A 14,366-nucleotide genomic window follows, 5' to 3' on the forward strand; every position below is an offset into this window, starting at 1 on the left:
CTCACCTCCAAGCAGAATGCACTTGATCTACAATTGCTTTGCCATCTATCGGCAAGCCAATTCTGTACCCCCACAGACAAGTTTCCCTGGATCCATAGCTCCCGACTTTATGAATGAGCCTACCATGGGGAATTCTGTCAAACATCTTACTAAAGTCCACATACATCACAACCACTGCTCTACTATTATCACTGTAATTTGTCACATCCTCAAACAATTCAATCAGGCTCATGAGGCATGACCTGTCCCTCACAAAGGCATCCTGACTATCCTTAATCAGACTATACTTCTCCAAATGCTCATAAATCCTGTCCCTAAGAATCTTCTCCAATAATTTGTCCAAGACTGAAGTAAGACTCACTGGTCTATAATTTCCAGGATTACCCCTACTCCCTTTCTTCAACAAAGGAACAACATTTGCCACCCTCCAAGCATCTAGTACTACTCTTGTGGTCAGTGCGGATGCAAAGATCATAGTTATAGATGTAGCAATCTCTTTCCTCTCTTCCAGTGGTAACCAAAGGTATATCCCATCTGGCCCTGGGGACTTATCTATCCTAATGTTTTTCAAAAGTTCCTGCACATACTTTTTCTTACATGTTCCAGCATATTAGTCTGTTTTATGCTGTCCTACAAACATCAAGGTCCTTCACACTGGTGAGCACTGAAGCAAAGTATTCATTGAGGACCTTGCATCTCTTCTGACTCCAGGCATGTTTCCTCCTCTACCCTTATCAGTCCTGCCCTCACTGTAGCCATCACATACATGTTGCATGCCTTGGGCTTTCCTTATTCCTATTTATCAAGACCTTCTCATTCTCCCTTCCAGCTCTCCCTAGTCTATTCTTCAACTTCTTCTTGGCTACCTTGTAACTCTCTAGAGCCCTGTCTGATCCATGTTTCCTAAACCTTAAGTAAGCTTCTTTCTTCACCTCGACTAGATGTTCCACCATGGTTCCTTAATCCTAACAGCCTGTCTCAATTGGAACAGATCTATCCAAAATCCCCTGCAAGTGCTCCCTGAACAACCTCCATATTTCTGTTGCACATTTCACTGACTACATCCATTCCCGATTTACACTCCCAAGTTCTTGTCCAAAAGCATCATAATTCTTCCTCCCCCAATCAAATATTTTCCATACCGTCTGCTCCTATCCATTTCCAAGGCAATAGTAAAGGTCACAGAGTTTTGGTCACTGTCTCCAAAATGCCCTCCCACTAAGAGAGCTGACACCTGATATAGTTCATTATTCAGCACCAAATCCAGCACGCTCTCTCCTCTACATATTGAGCTGAGAATCCTTCCTGGACAAACCTAACAAAATCTGACCCATGTAAACCTTTTACACTAAGGAGGTGTCAATCAATATTAGGGAAGTTGAATCACCTATGACAACATCATGTTATTTTTGCACCTCTCCAAAAATCTGCTTGCCATCTGTTCTTCAGTGTCTGTTGCTTTTGAGTGTCTACAGAATGCTCCCTCTCTGTTTCTTACTTCCACCCATACTGACAATCAATAGATAGATAGATAGATAGATACTTTATTCATCCCCATGGGGAAATTCAACTTTTTTTCCAATGTCCCATACACTTGTTGTAGCAAAACTAATTACATACAATACTTAACTCAGTAAAAAATATGATATGCATCTAAATCACTATCTCAAAAAGATAATCCCTCCATGCAGTCCTTCCTTTCTGCAGCTGTGATACTGTCCCTGAGTAGTCATGGTGGGGTGGGGGGGGGGGGGTGGTTTCAATATGCAGGTAAGCTGGGAAAATCAGGCTGGTGCTGGATCCCAAGAAAGGGAGTTTGTAGAATGCTTAAGAAATGGCTTTTTAGAATACCTTGTGGTTGAGCCCACTTGGGAAAAGGCAATTCTGCATCGAGTGTGTTTTAATGAACCAGATTTGATTTGAACTTAAGGTACAGGAACCCTCACAAGGCAGAGATCATAATATGATAGAATTCACCAGCAGTTTGAGAAAAAGATAAAAATCATATGTATCAGTATTATGATGGAGTAAAGGGAATTTTCAGAGGTATGAGATGAGCCAGCCAAAGTTGATTGGAAGGAGACACTAGCAGAACTGATGGCAGAACAGCAATGGCTGGAGCTTCTGAGAACAATTCAGAAGATGCAAGATGGATACATTCTAAAGAAGAAAAAATATTCTAAAGGGAGAATGAGGCTATCGTGGCAGGCAAGCGAAGTCAAAGACAGCATAAAGGCAAAAGAGAGGGTACATGATATAGCAAAAATTGGTGGGAAAACTGGTAAGCTTTTAAAAACCAACAGAAGGCAACAAAAATGCACTAAGAGAAAAGCTGAAGTATGAAGGCAAGCTAACCAGTAATACAGTATACCAAAAGTTTTTTCCAGATATATAAAGAGTAAAAGAAAGGTGAGTGGAATTTGTACCTCTGGAAGATGATGCTGGAGAGGTAGTAAGTGGCAGACGAGCTTAATAAGTATTTTGCGTTAGTCTTCACTGTGGAAGACATGAGCAGTATACCAGATATTCAAGGGTGTGAGGGGATAGAGGTGAGTGTAGTTGCTATTACTAAGGAGAAAGTGCCAGAGAAGCTGAAGAGTCTGAAGGTAGATAAGTCACCTGGATGAGATGGACTATGCCCCAGAGCTCTTAAAGAGGTAGATGAAAAGATTGTGGAGACATTAGCAGTGTTCTTTCAAGAATCACTAGATTCTGGAATGGTTCCGGGGGACCAGAAAATTGCACTGTCACTCCACTCTTTAAGAAGGGATGGATGCCAAAGAAAGGGAATTATAGGCCAGTTAGCCTGACTTCAGTGGTTGGGAATATGTTGGAGTCCATTATTAAAGATGAGGTTTTGGAGGGGCATGATAATGTAGGCCAAAGTCAGAATGGTTTCCTTAAGAGGAAATAATGCCTGACAAGTTTGCTGGAATTCTTTGAGGTAACAGGCAAAGGAGAGTCAGTAGATGTTTACTTAGATCTTAAGAAGGCCTTTTACAAAGTGCTGAACCTGAGGCTGCAAAACAAAATAAAAGCCCGTGGTATTACAGGAAAGATATTTGCATGGATAGAAGATCAGCTGACTGGCAGGAGGCAGATAAATAAATAGCAATAAATAATTTACATGAATAACAAGATAAATGAGTCCTTAAATGAGTGTAGTTATCCCCTTTTTTTCAAGAGCCAGTCTTGAACCTGGTGGTGCAAGTCCTGAGGTACCTGTCTCTTCTTTCTGATGGCAGCAGTGAGAAAAGAGCATGGCCTGGGTGGAGAGGATCTTTGATGATGGATGCTGCTTTTCTATGGCAACATTTCATGTAGATGTGCTCATTGATTGGGAGGGTTTCACCCATGATGTACTCGGCCAAATCCACTACCTTGTGTAGGATTTTCCACTCAAAGGTGTTCCCCTACCAGGTCATAATGCAGCTAGTCAGCACACTTTCCACCACACATCAATAGAAGTTTGCCAAGATTTTTGACGACATGTTAATGCTAAATTTCTGCAGACTCCTGAGGAAGTAGAGGCACTGTCATCCTTTTTTTGCAATTATATGATGAGTCCAGGACAGGTCCTCTGAAATAATGACATCCAGGAATTTAAAGTTACTAACCCTCTCCACCTCTGATCCTCCAATGATTACTGGCTCATGGATCTCTGGTTTCCTTCTCCTGAAGTCTACAATCAGTTCCTTGTTCTATTGACATTGAGTGAGAGACTGTTGTTATTACACCACTCAGCCAAAGTCACTGAATCAGTGGCGAGGAAGGCAAATGCAATGTTAGCATTAATTTCGAGAGGACAAGAGTATAGAAGCAAGGATAACACTGAGGCTTTATAAAGCATTCGTCAAACCGCTCTTGGAAAATGGTGAGCAGTTTGGGCTGCTTTTCTAAGTAAGGATGTGCTTTCATTGGAGAGGGTCCAAGGAGGGTTTTGAGAGTGATCCTGAGTGTGAAAAGCATTTGATGGCTCCAGGCCTGTGATTGCTGGAGTTCAGAAGATGAGAGTTAATCTCATTGAAACCTGTCAAACATTGAAAACCTAGACAGAGTGGAAGTGGAGATGATGTTTCCTATAGTGAGTGAGTCTAGTACCAGAGGGCACAGCCTCAGAACAGAGGGATGTCCCTTTAGAACAGAGACAAGAACATATTTCTTTAGCTAGGGGGTGGTGAGTCTGTGGAATTCCTTGCCACAGGTGGCTGTGGAGGCCAAGTCATTGGGTACATTTAAAGCAGTGGTTGATTAGAAAGAGCATCAAAGTAACAGGTAGAAGGCAGGAGAATGGGGTTGAGAGGGATAATAAATCAGCCATGATGGAATGGCTGAGCAGACTCGATGGGCCAAATGGCTTAATCCTGCTTCTATGTCTTATAGTCCACTGAATCACCCATCACAACTGCACTCCTCTTCTCACCCTTCCCTTCAGAGCTAGAGCCATGGTCAGTGTCAGACACCTGGTTGCTGCAGCTTTCTCTCGTTTCCCCCAACACCACGCAAAGCCTGTTAATGAGGAGAACTCTGCTCTGTCCATCTATTCCGTTTTCCCCACCCTGACATTCCCCCAGCTACCTGCCTCCCATAACTGATGGTTGACTACCTGTCTGTAGGTCTTAACTGTCTCCACATTCTCTCAGAGCTGTGGCTCGTCCAGCTGCAGCTCCACTTTCCTAACGTGGTCTGTCAGGAGCTGCAGCTGGGTAGTCTGGAGGTCTCCAAGAATTCCCATGTCTGACATGACCCTGGACCCATCCTCACTACACTAGCTAGGCACTACCAGACAAAGAAAGAAAGAAACTTCCCAGAAATTTACCTTAGCCCTCACCTCTTCTCACCAAAGCACCTTTGAGCCAAAGCCTCAAACTCTCCATTCTGACACGGGCCCACTCACACTATGGTCACGTCCACAGTGACTGCTCCGCTTAAACCTGACTTCTTTTCACTGGTCCTCGACTACCCTGTGATCTGAAGCACACAATATGTCCTGACTGGCCCTGCTAGCATTTTTTAAGACTGAGATAAGGAGACTGTGATAAGAGAGTGATGTGAACCTATATAATTCCCTACCACAGAAAGCAGTTGAAGCCAAATCATTAAATAAATCCAAAAAGGAGTTGGATATTTTTCTTAGGACCAGGAAATCAAGGGAAATGCAGAGAAAGCTGGAACAGGGTATGGAATTCAGATGATCAGCCACAATCACTTTGAAGGAGTGCGGCAGAAGAGGGATCTGGGAACGCAGATACATAATTCCTTGAAAGTGTAATCACAGGTAGATAGTGTTATAAAGAGAGCCTTTGGCATATTGGCCTTCATAAATCAAAGTATTGTGTTATAGGAGCTATGTTGAAGTTATATAAGACCACGGTGAAGCCTAATTTAGAGTATTGTGTGCAGTTCTGGTCACCTATCTAGAGGGAAGATATCAATAAGACTACCAGTACAGAGGAAATTTACAAGGATGTTGCCAGATTTGAATACCTGAGTTATAGGAAAAGGATGAATGGGTTAGGACTAGAGTCTAGGTGAGGAGAACAAGAGCAGATCTGATAGAGGTATACAAAATTATGATGGGTATGGATAGGGTAAACGTAAGCATACTTTTTAAATTAAGGTTGGGTGAGATTTTCTAGAGGTCATGGGTTAAGGGTAAAAGCTGAAATATTTAAGGGGAACCTGAGGGTGTGCTTCCTCACTCAGAGTTGTTGGCCTTCACCTGGTTTTATTTTCTGTGTTTGATATTATTCATTAAAGTCATCACAGCTCTCATCCTTACCCCAAAACTTCACTGAAATCCCACCCAACCTCATATGTCCTGTGGTTACACAAATTGCATGTACTGAGTACTGAGGCCTCTAACTCCTGAACTGCACCCAAGTTAGAAAAATGGAACTATGTCCTGTGTCCTAAAAGGACAATCTAACCAGACCTGTTCATAACCATTCCAAAAGTGATGGAAAGGATCAACAATCAAGTAGTGCCCACTATTAACCAGTAATGTGACTACCAAAGTGAATTTGAATTCAGACTAGACCCCTCACACTTAGTACAGTCAGTACAAACATGGCTTGCCTGTAATAAAATTATAATGTAATGTGACAACAGCTGGTTTCCAAAGATAAGGCATGAATGCTTGCCTTTGACACTGAAGAATAATTTGAGGAAGGACAACCAAAAATTGCTGCAAAATATAAAACACAGGGTATCAAGACGGAAAGTGGAGGCATATCCTGTCTAAAAATTAAAACTACTGAAGATCAATTATCTCGTCCAAATATTCGTTGCGGGAGTTGCTCGTACCCGCCTTTATACTGTCAGTCACTAATAATTACACATAGTTCAGCACAATTTCCAATTCCCTAGATAATGAAACATGCAGAAAATAGTGGACAACAATTTAGCTTTAATTGAAGTGTGGCAAGTACCAATCACACCACTCAGGCAATAACCATTTCTAACAAGGTGTGTTCAACAACAACAAAGCTTTTTTGAACGGCACCATTCACACCTGAAGCTTCCCTCAGAGGAACGTACCACATCCACGTTTCTCTATATCCTGACAGCAGCTTACCTTCGTAAAAATAAATCAATATTCTGGAACAGCAACACTGAGGAAGCTTGATATTTATCTTTCCTTAGTACCTTGTGACTACAGACGAGCTCCAGCAATGCAGAATGACTCATTAGTATAATCATGACAACACTTTACATTGGCACACCACCACAGAGATGGACTGATAAAAGCCATACTTGTGGAAATACCACCGACTCCAACACCATCACACTGAGCACGGGGGCCCCCCAGGGCTGTGTGTTCAGTCCACTGCTGTTCACTCTGCTGACCCATGACTGTGCCGCAACACACAGCTCGAACCACATTATCAAGTTCACCGATGACACGACCATGGTGGGTCTCATCAGCAAGAACGACGAGTCAGCTTACAGAGAGGAGGTGCAGTGCTAACAGACTGGTGCAGAACTAGCAACCTGTCTCTGAATGTGAACAAAACAAAAGAAATGGTTGTTGACTTCAGGAGGGCAGGGAGCGACCACTCCCCGCTGAACATCGACGGCTCATCGGTAGAGATCGTTAACAGCACCAAATTTCTTGGTGTTCACCTGGCAGAGAATCTCACCTGGTCCCTCAACACCAGCTCCATAGCAAAGAAGGCTCAGCAGCGTCTCTACTTTCTGCGAAGGCTGAGGAAAGTCCATTTCCCGCCCCTCATCCTCACCACATTCTACATGGGTTGTATTGAGAGCATCCTGAGCAGCTGCATCACTGCCTGGTTCGGAAATTGCACCATCTTGGATTGCAAGACCCTGCAGCAGATAGTGAGGTCAGCTGAGAAGATCATCAGGGTTTCTCTTCCCGCCATCACTTACATGTACACTACACACTGCATCTAGAAAGCAAGAGGCATTATGAAGGACCCCATGCACCCCTCATACAATCTCTTCTCTCTCCTGCCATCTGGGAAAAGGCTCCAAAGCATTTGGGCTCTCATGACCAGACTATGTAACAGTTTCTTCCCCCAAGCTATCAGACTCCTCAATACCCAGAGCCTGGACTGATACCTTGCCCTATGTCATGTTTATTATTTATTGTAATGCCTGCACTGTTTTGTGCACTTTATGCAGTCCTGGGTAGGTCTGTAGTCTAGTGTAGTTGTTGTTGTTCTTTTTTCTCTGTGTTGTTTTTTATGTAGTTCAGTCAACTTTTTGTCTTGAAACACCATGGTCCTGAAAAACGTTGTCTCATTTTTACTAAGTACTGTACCAGCACTTATGGTCGAAATGACAATAAAAGTGACTTGACTTGACTTGGCTCCTGCAGCATCTCCATTTGCATATGTGTCAGTATTCTTTCAAAACTACTGGATTAAAGTCTGGCAACTCACAACATAGACCTTAGGAGGTCAAGTGGGCCCATTGCTGTCTTCTCAAGCGCAACTTCAGATGGTTATAAACATCACCAAATCTCACGTCCAGAAGACAAAATTAATAAATCACATTCTTATATTGATAAAGCAAAGATTTGTACTCATAGTATATATGACTGAAGATTAAGGAATTGAGTATCCCAAGTGATGTTCTGTCTGCATGGTGTGGTCTTGTCATTAACCTTTTTGGTGCTGCTTGATTATACATAAAGTGGCAGCCATGAGATTTATTGTTCAGGCTAGCCCCCCTTGGGCAGCTCCTCTTGCGATGGTCTATGTCAAAGACAAAAACCCTCCTCTGCTTCAATTCCAACAAAAGGAGAGTTGCTGTAACTTTTACAGGTCTGGGGATTCCTTGCCTTCTTGCAGGAGATCTTTAAAGAATAGAATGATAACATGAACAAACCCTCTCACTCTATGCTTCTGTATGGATTCCCAATTGGAAGTGTTTCAATCAACACAATCAAGAAACTCTAGGCATCCAGACCAATTCCATATGCTCCTCAATTCTGGGCAGTGACAAGCCAAGGATTCCTATGAATCAATGTGAATATATCGCTATCTTTTTAAGAGACTGAGAATTTCCTTGATCCTGGCACCTGGAAGACTTGGAAGGGACCATTTAGGTAGTTGGGTTTTCCTGTGCTGGCTATCCTAGAATTCTTTGGGAGGTATTGTCAGAACAATGTAGGATAGTCTACAGAGTGAAAACAGTTGTGGAAGGAATGAATGAAGGCTGGTAGATATTCGAGCAGGCTGGTTTCCTCTAAGCTTTGTGGGTGTTGTTGAAGCTACATTTATTTGGTTAAATGAAGCATTCTCCATCGCTGTCCTGACTGGTGCCCTGTAATGGAAAGGTTTTGAGTTGACAGGAAACAAGTTACTTAATGAAGGACACATAGCTGCTGATCAGATCCTGTAGCTATGAAACACAATTTGCTTCCTGAAAGGTATATTGGAAACAAATTCAAGGATATTGGTATGGGGAATGGATAGTCTACAGGGTAAAAGCAAGTGAACAGAACTGACAATTGCTCATTGCAGAGAATCTTTGAGGGTCCAATGGCCACACTTCTTGTTGCAACATTTTTATGAAAGGAAGGCTAAACACCAGGAGGAATCTTCACCACCCTTTCTCAAACAGCAATAGTAACATCAATAAACATTAGTAACAAATCTCTTGGTCTCTACACCATCATAGATATTTCTTTCGTTCCTATCACCCTCTCTTCCCTGCCACAGGTGAGAATATCTTTGATTTCCAAATGTAATTTTTAATGGAACATTAATTCTGTTTCTCTCTCCACAAATGTTGGCTAACAGGCTAAGCATTTACTGTCTTTTGGTTTTTCAAGATATCTGTAACTCGTATATTTGGTTAGGATAGAAGACTAGAAGCATAATTGAATTTGAAGGGTTTTAAACTTTACTTTTGAACCTGCTTGTGAGGCACCCCATGTCTGAGACTGAAGCTGTGTAAATAGGCAATCACATTCCTGCAGGGTTAGGATATGTAGGGGTTTCAGGGGATTATCCTACATTAGCAGTCCAAGCTCTAAGGTTGCAATGATATTGGGATATGGAGCTTATGCATAAAATGGGAGAGATTCAATGAAGATTGAATCTCCATTGCTCAAAGTCTCAGCTAGGGTCAATTGATCTGGGACTATGATGCAATGAGTGGAGGCCCAAGCTCTCTAAATGTGGAGTTGGAATGAGCTTCACATACAGTACAAGTAAGTAAACGTCAGGAAAATATATGTTCTCCAGTAGCAGGTGATCCTAAAGTCTGATTGTACATGTGTTTCTCATCAAACTTAACCTGTAATGGAAGCCTCCAACTGGGACTCATTGCATGTACAGAACATTACTGCCTTACATTCTGATTTCAGTAGACATCACTGAATATTCATTTCTCTACTCACCAGAGTGGCAGTGAGAAGGGGCAGGGAAGAAGGCAAAACAACAGTCAAAGGTAGAAAAATGCCCCCAAATTGTTTGTCTTCTGGTGATGTCTTCTGCACTTGTTTGAACTTGGATATGTTCTTATTGGTTTGTGCTTCCATTCAAAATACAGATAATTAAATAAATTATCAGAAGGTATTTCTGTACTTCCCACTTTGTATTAGTTACTAAAAGCCCCCTGATTTTGGATTGTTATTGCAAGGGGAGAGACTTTAATACCTGACATCGCTTTATGAATCAAGTGTTAAAAATAATGTTGAATTCTGAGGGTGTTAGATCAAATACACAAAATTCCTAAGGAGATTATCTCCCTTTGTCCTGAAGTACCAGGTTGTACCATTCTTATGGGACGCATATGTTATTGGCAGCAGAGTTTTTTTAAAGTTCTAAACAATTCTAGAAGTGTAAAAGGTGGAATTGATCACAGAATGTGATGTAGGGAGCAATCACCATTCTTATTCATATTATATAACCTAAAATATGTAAATATGCCAATTAATACCTGTAGCCTCATTATAATAGACATTAATTCTCTCCAGCTGGAGATCACTGTCTCCATGGTAGGTTCCAGTAGGATCGATGCCATGCTCATCACTAATAACTTCCCAGAACTAAAATAAAATATAAAGTCATTGTTAACATATGTAAATGAGTAAGGCATGTTTAAGAGAACTAGATCTAGAATGTATGGAGACTATCATTAATTGGAGATAATTCATCCCTGATCCCTGGGCTTTTTACACTTCTAAAGTGGTACATTCTTAACAGAGCCCACTTGAGCTAATGAAAAAACTTGTGTATTGTTAAATTTTGAAATAAAAGATATACAAGTTAAATACAGATGAGACACATGTAAGTGAGTACACCGTTAAGTATTTGCTTATCTAACTAGAAGACTTAGACCACAACACTAGCTTCATTAAGCAAACAATTTTGAAAATGGTCAAATGTATTCTGAAAGATAAAATAGATTGAAGGGCTTTCTTTATCAAAACCAACTTCCTAAAAAACTGACAAGTAACAATGTACAACAATGTCTCAATTTTACAGTGCGGGCAATAGCAACTGAAAAGACACTCGGTCTTCAGGAGAAAAATATCATAGTCCACTTGAATACATGGGTCAGGGAAGGATTGGTGTAAATGGGTGATTGATGATGGCACGGACACAGTGGACTGAGGGGTTTGGTTCCATGCAGACACCAACTGGAGAATCTCTTCGCTTACTCTCTACCAACCCGATCGGCTCATGAGTCATGAACTCCTTTCCTCAGTACACCCATGGAAAAAGAAATTAAAAAATGAGAATGCAGGGAAATTCTTCAGTGGATGGAGCCATACTTAGAAAAAAGAAATACGAATGTAGCTGTTGATCACCAATTCTATGACTGTGGACGTTCCTGATGGCAGCATCTTGAATCCAATTATTTATACCTGCTTTATCATTTGTCTTCAATCTATCATAGTCAAAAGTAAGAGCATTGGCTGTTGATTGCAGCACTTAGCCCATACCTAAATGCAACAGGACCTGCATATGAGAATCAGCTTTAACTGACATATGTCGTGAAATTTGCTGTTTTGTGGCAGCAGTAGAGTGTAATACATTACGTAAAATATACAGTGCCTTTAAAAAGTATTCCTGCCCCCAGAAGTTTTCATGTTTTATTGTTTTATAACATTGAATCACAGTGGATTTAATTTGGCTTTTTTGACTCTTTTGTGTCAAAATGAAAACAAATCTCAACAAAGTGATCTAAAGTAATTACAAATATAAACACAAAATAATTGATTGCATAGGTATTCACCCTCTTTAGTATGACACACCAAATCATCACTGGTGCAGCCAATTGGTTTTAGAAGACACATAATTAGTTAAATGGAGATCACCTGTGTGTAGTCGCGGCGTTTCAATTGATTTTAGTAAATATACACCTGTATCTGGAAGGTCCAACTACGGGCGAGTCAGTATCCTGACAAAAACTACACCATGAAAACAATAGAACACTCCAAGTAACACCATGGAAAGGTCATTGAAAAGCACGTCAGGAGATGGATACAAGAAAATTTCCAAGTCACTGAAACTCCTTGGAGTACAGTTAAGTCAATCATCAAGAAATGCAAAGAATATGATAAAATTGTAAATCTGCCTAGAGCAGGACATCCTCAAAAACTGAGTGACCGTGCAAGAAGGGAACCAGTGAGGAAGGCCACCAAGAAACCTGTGACAACTCTGGAGAAGTTACAAGCTTCAGTGGCTGAGATGGGAGAGACTGAGCAAACAAAAACTGTTGTCTGGGTGTTTCACCAGTTGCAACTTTATGGGAAAGTGGCAAAGTGAACGCCACTGTTGGAAAAAAATCTCACATGAAATCTTAGCTAGAGTTTGCCAGAGGTATGCAGGAGACTCTGAAGTCAGCTGGAAGAAGGTTCTATGGTCTGATGAAACCAAAATTGAGCTTTTTGGCCATCGCTATGTTTGGTGTAAGCCAAACATTATCAAAATCACATCATCTCTACTGTGTGAAACATGGTGGTGGCTGCATCATGCTGTGGGAATGCTTCATTGTAGCTGGCCCTGGAAGGCTTGTGAAGGTAGAGGATAAATAAATGCAGTAAAATACAGGGAAATCAAATTGGAAAACCTGATGCAGTCTGCAAGAGAACTGCGACTTGGGAGATTTGGTTTCCAGCAAGACAATGACTCCAACCATAAAGTCAAAGCTAGACAGGAATAGCTTAAAAACAACAAGGTTAATGTCCTGGAGTGGTTAAATCAGAGTCTAGACCTCAACCCAATTGAGAACGTGTGGGGGGACTAGAAAAGGGCTGTTCACTTATGATCCCCATGCAATCTGAGAGTTTGAGCAGTTTTGTAAAGAGGAATGGGGAAAAAATTGCAGTATAAAGATGTACAAAGCTGATAGAGACCTATCCACACAGATTCAAGCCTCTAATTGCTGCCAAAGGTGCATTTACTAATTACTGACTTGAAGAGGGTGAATACTTATGCAATCAGTTATTTTATATTTGAAATTTGTAGTTAACTTAGATCACCTTGTAGAGATCTGTTTTCACTTTGACACGAGTCTTGTTCTGTTGATCAATGTCAAAAAAGCCAAATTAAATCCACTGTGATTCAATGTAAAACAATATAACATGAAAATTTCTAAGAGGGGTGAATATTTTTATAGACACTATATTGTAAGTTGCAATAAGAAACATGTATTAAAATTTTTTAAATAAGTAGTGCAAAAAGAAATAGTGAGGTAGGGTTTGTGGGTTCATGGACCATTCAGAAATCCACTGACAGAGGGGAAGAAGCTAATCCTAAAATGTTGACTGTGTTTTCAGGCTCCTATACCTTCCCCCTAATGGCAGTAATGAGGAAAGGGTATGTTCTGGGTGGTAGGGTCCATAATGATGGATGCTGGCTTTTGAAGATGTCCTCGATGCTATGAAGCTCATTGGTGTAATAGAGCCGGCTGAGCTGTAAGCTCTGCAGCTTTTATTGATCCTGTGCAGTGGCCCCTCCATATTAGACAGTGGTACAACCAGCTCTCCACAGTACATCTGTAGAAATTTGCGAGTGACTTTGGTGACATAGAAAATCTCCTCAAACTCCTAATGATATATTGATGCTGGTGTGCCTTCTACATAATTGCATCAATATACTGAGCCCTGGCTAGATCTCCGGAGAGGCTTATACTTAGAAACTTTTCACTACTGACCCCTCGATGAGGACTCGTGTGTGTTCCTTTGACTTCCCCTGCCTGAAGTCCACAATCAGTTGCTTGGTCCTACTGACTCTGGCACAAGGTTGTTTCATCACCAAGCAACCAGCCAATATAGCTCACTAATGTACACATCTACACATGAACTATTGCCGGCAGTAAATTATGTCCCCGTGAAATTCAAAGACATTATCACCACCACATTCCCAAATATTGACCTAATCTAAGCATTATGGTTACTAAGGCAAGTTAGAGTTGTGATCCCTTCTAATATCCAAAGTTAAACCCATCATCCACAAGGCATAAATCAAACTGTGATGGCATAGTCCTCACTTGCTTGGATATGTCAAGCTGAACACCATTCAGGGACAAAGCAGAATTATTGAGGATGCTTTTTCTAAAGTTAAGCTTTCAAAGGAAATGATGATCTTGAAATATAAAACATGATGGCCAGCTGAAGACCTAATGTCAATATGATGTTAAGTACCATATAGAACAGATGCTCCCATAATGTTCATCACACAGACACATACCAATCTTGAGTTGCTTTCTTCAGGACTACAGTGAATCAGCATGCACTGCACCCACCAGCAGCCTGATTCCTTGAATTTTATTCTCCAAGAAAACAATCAACTGGCTACCTTATAATCTCATTTATCCATTACATAACAGGCAAGCTAGACATCTGGCTTATCTAATATTTTCTGAAATAACTGGTCAAC

At 41.1% G+C, this 14,366-nt stretch overlaps 1 protein-coding gene across 2 annotated transcripts in view; it reads right to left on the reverse strand.

Annotated features, from left to right (window-relative positions):
• LOC140730991 (tubulin beta-4B chain-like) overlaps positions 1–14,366 on the reverse strand; it is a 63,825-nt gene that overhangs the window by 27,029 nt on the left and 22,430 nt on the right. The window contains exon 2 of one of the 2 annotated variants that reach the window (XM_073052139.1): positions 10,417–10,525. The exons of the other annotated variant lie outside the window; for it this stretch is intronic. Coding sequence (XP_072908240.1) covers positions 10,417–10,525 — 109 coding nt within the window. The remainder of the gene's footprint in view (positions 1–10,416; positions 10,526–14,366) is intronic. 2 annotated transcript variants of the gene reach the window in all.

This window comes from Hemitrygon akajei, chromosome 7, assembly GCF_048418815.1.
Source record: "Hemitrygon akajei chromosome 7, sHemAka1.3, whole genome shotgun sequence".
In the NCBI taxonomy this organism is placed as follows: Eukaryota; Metazoa; Chordata; class Chondrichthyes; order Myliobatiformes; family Dasyatidae; genus Hemitrygon; species Hemitrygon akajei.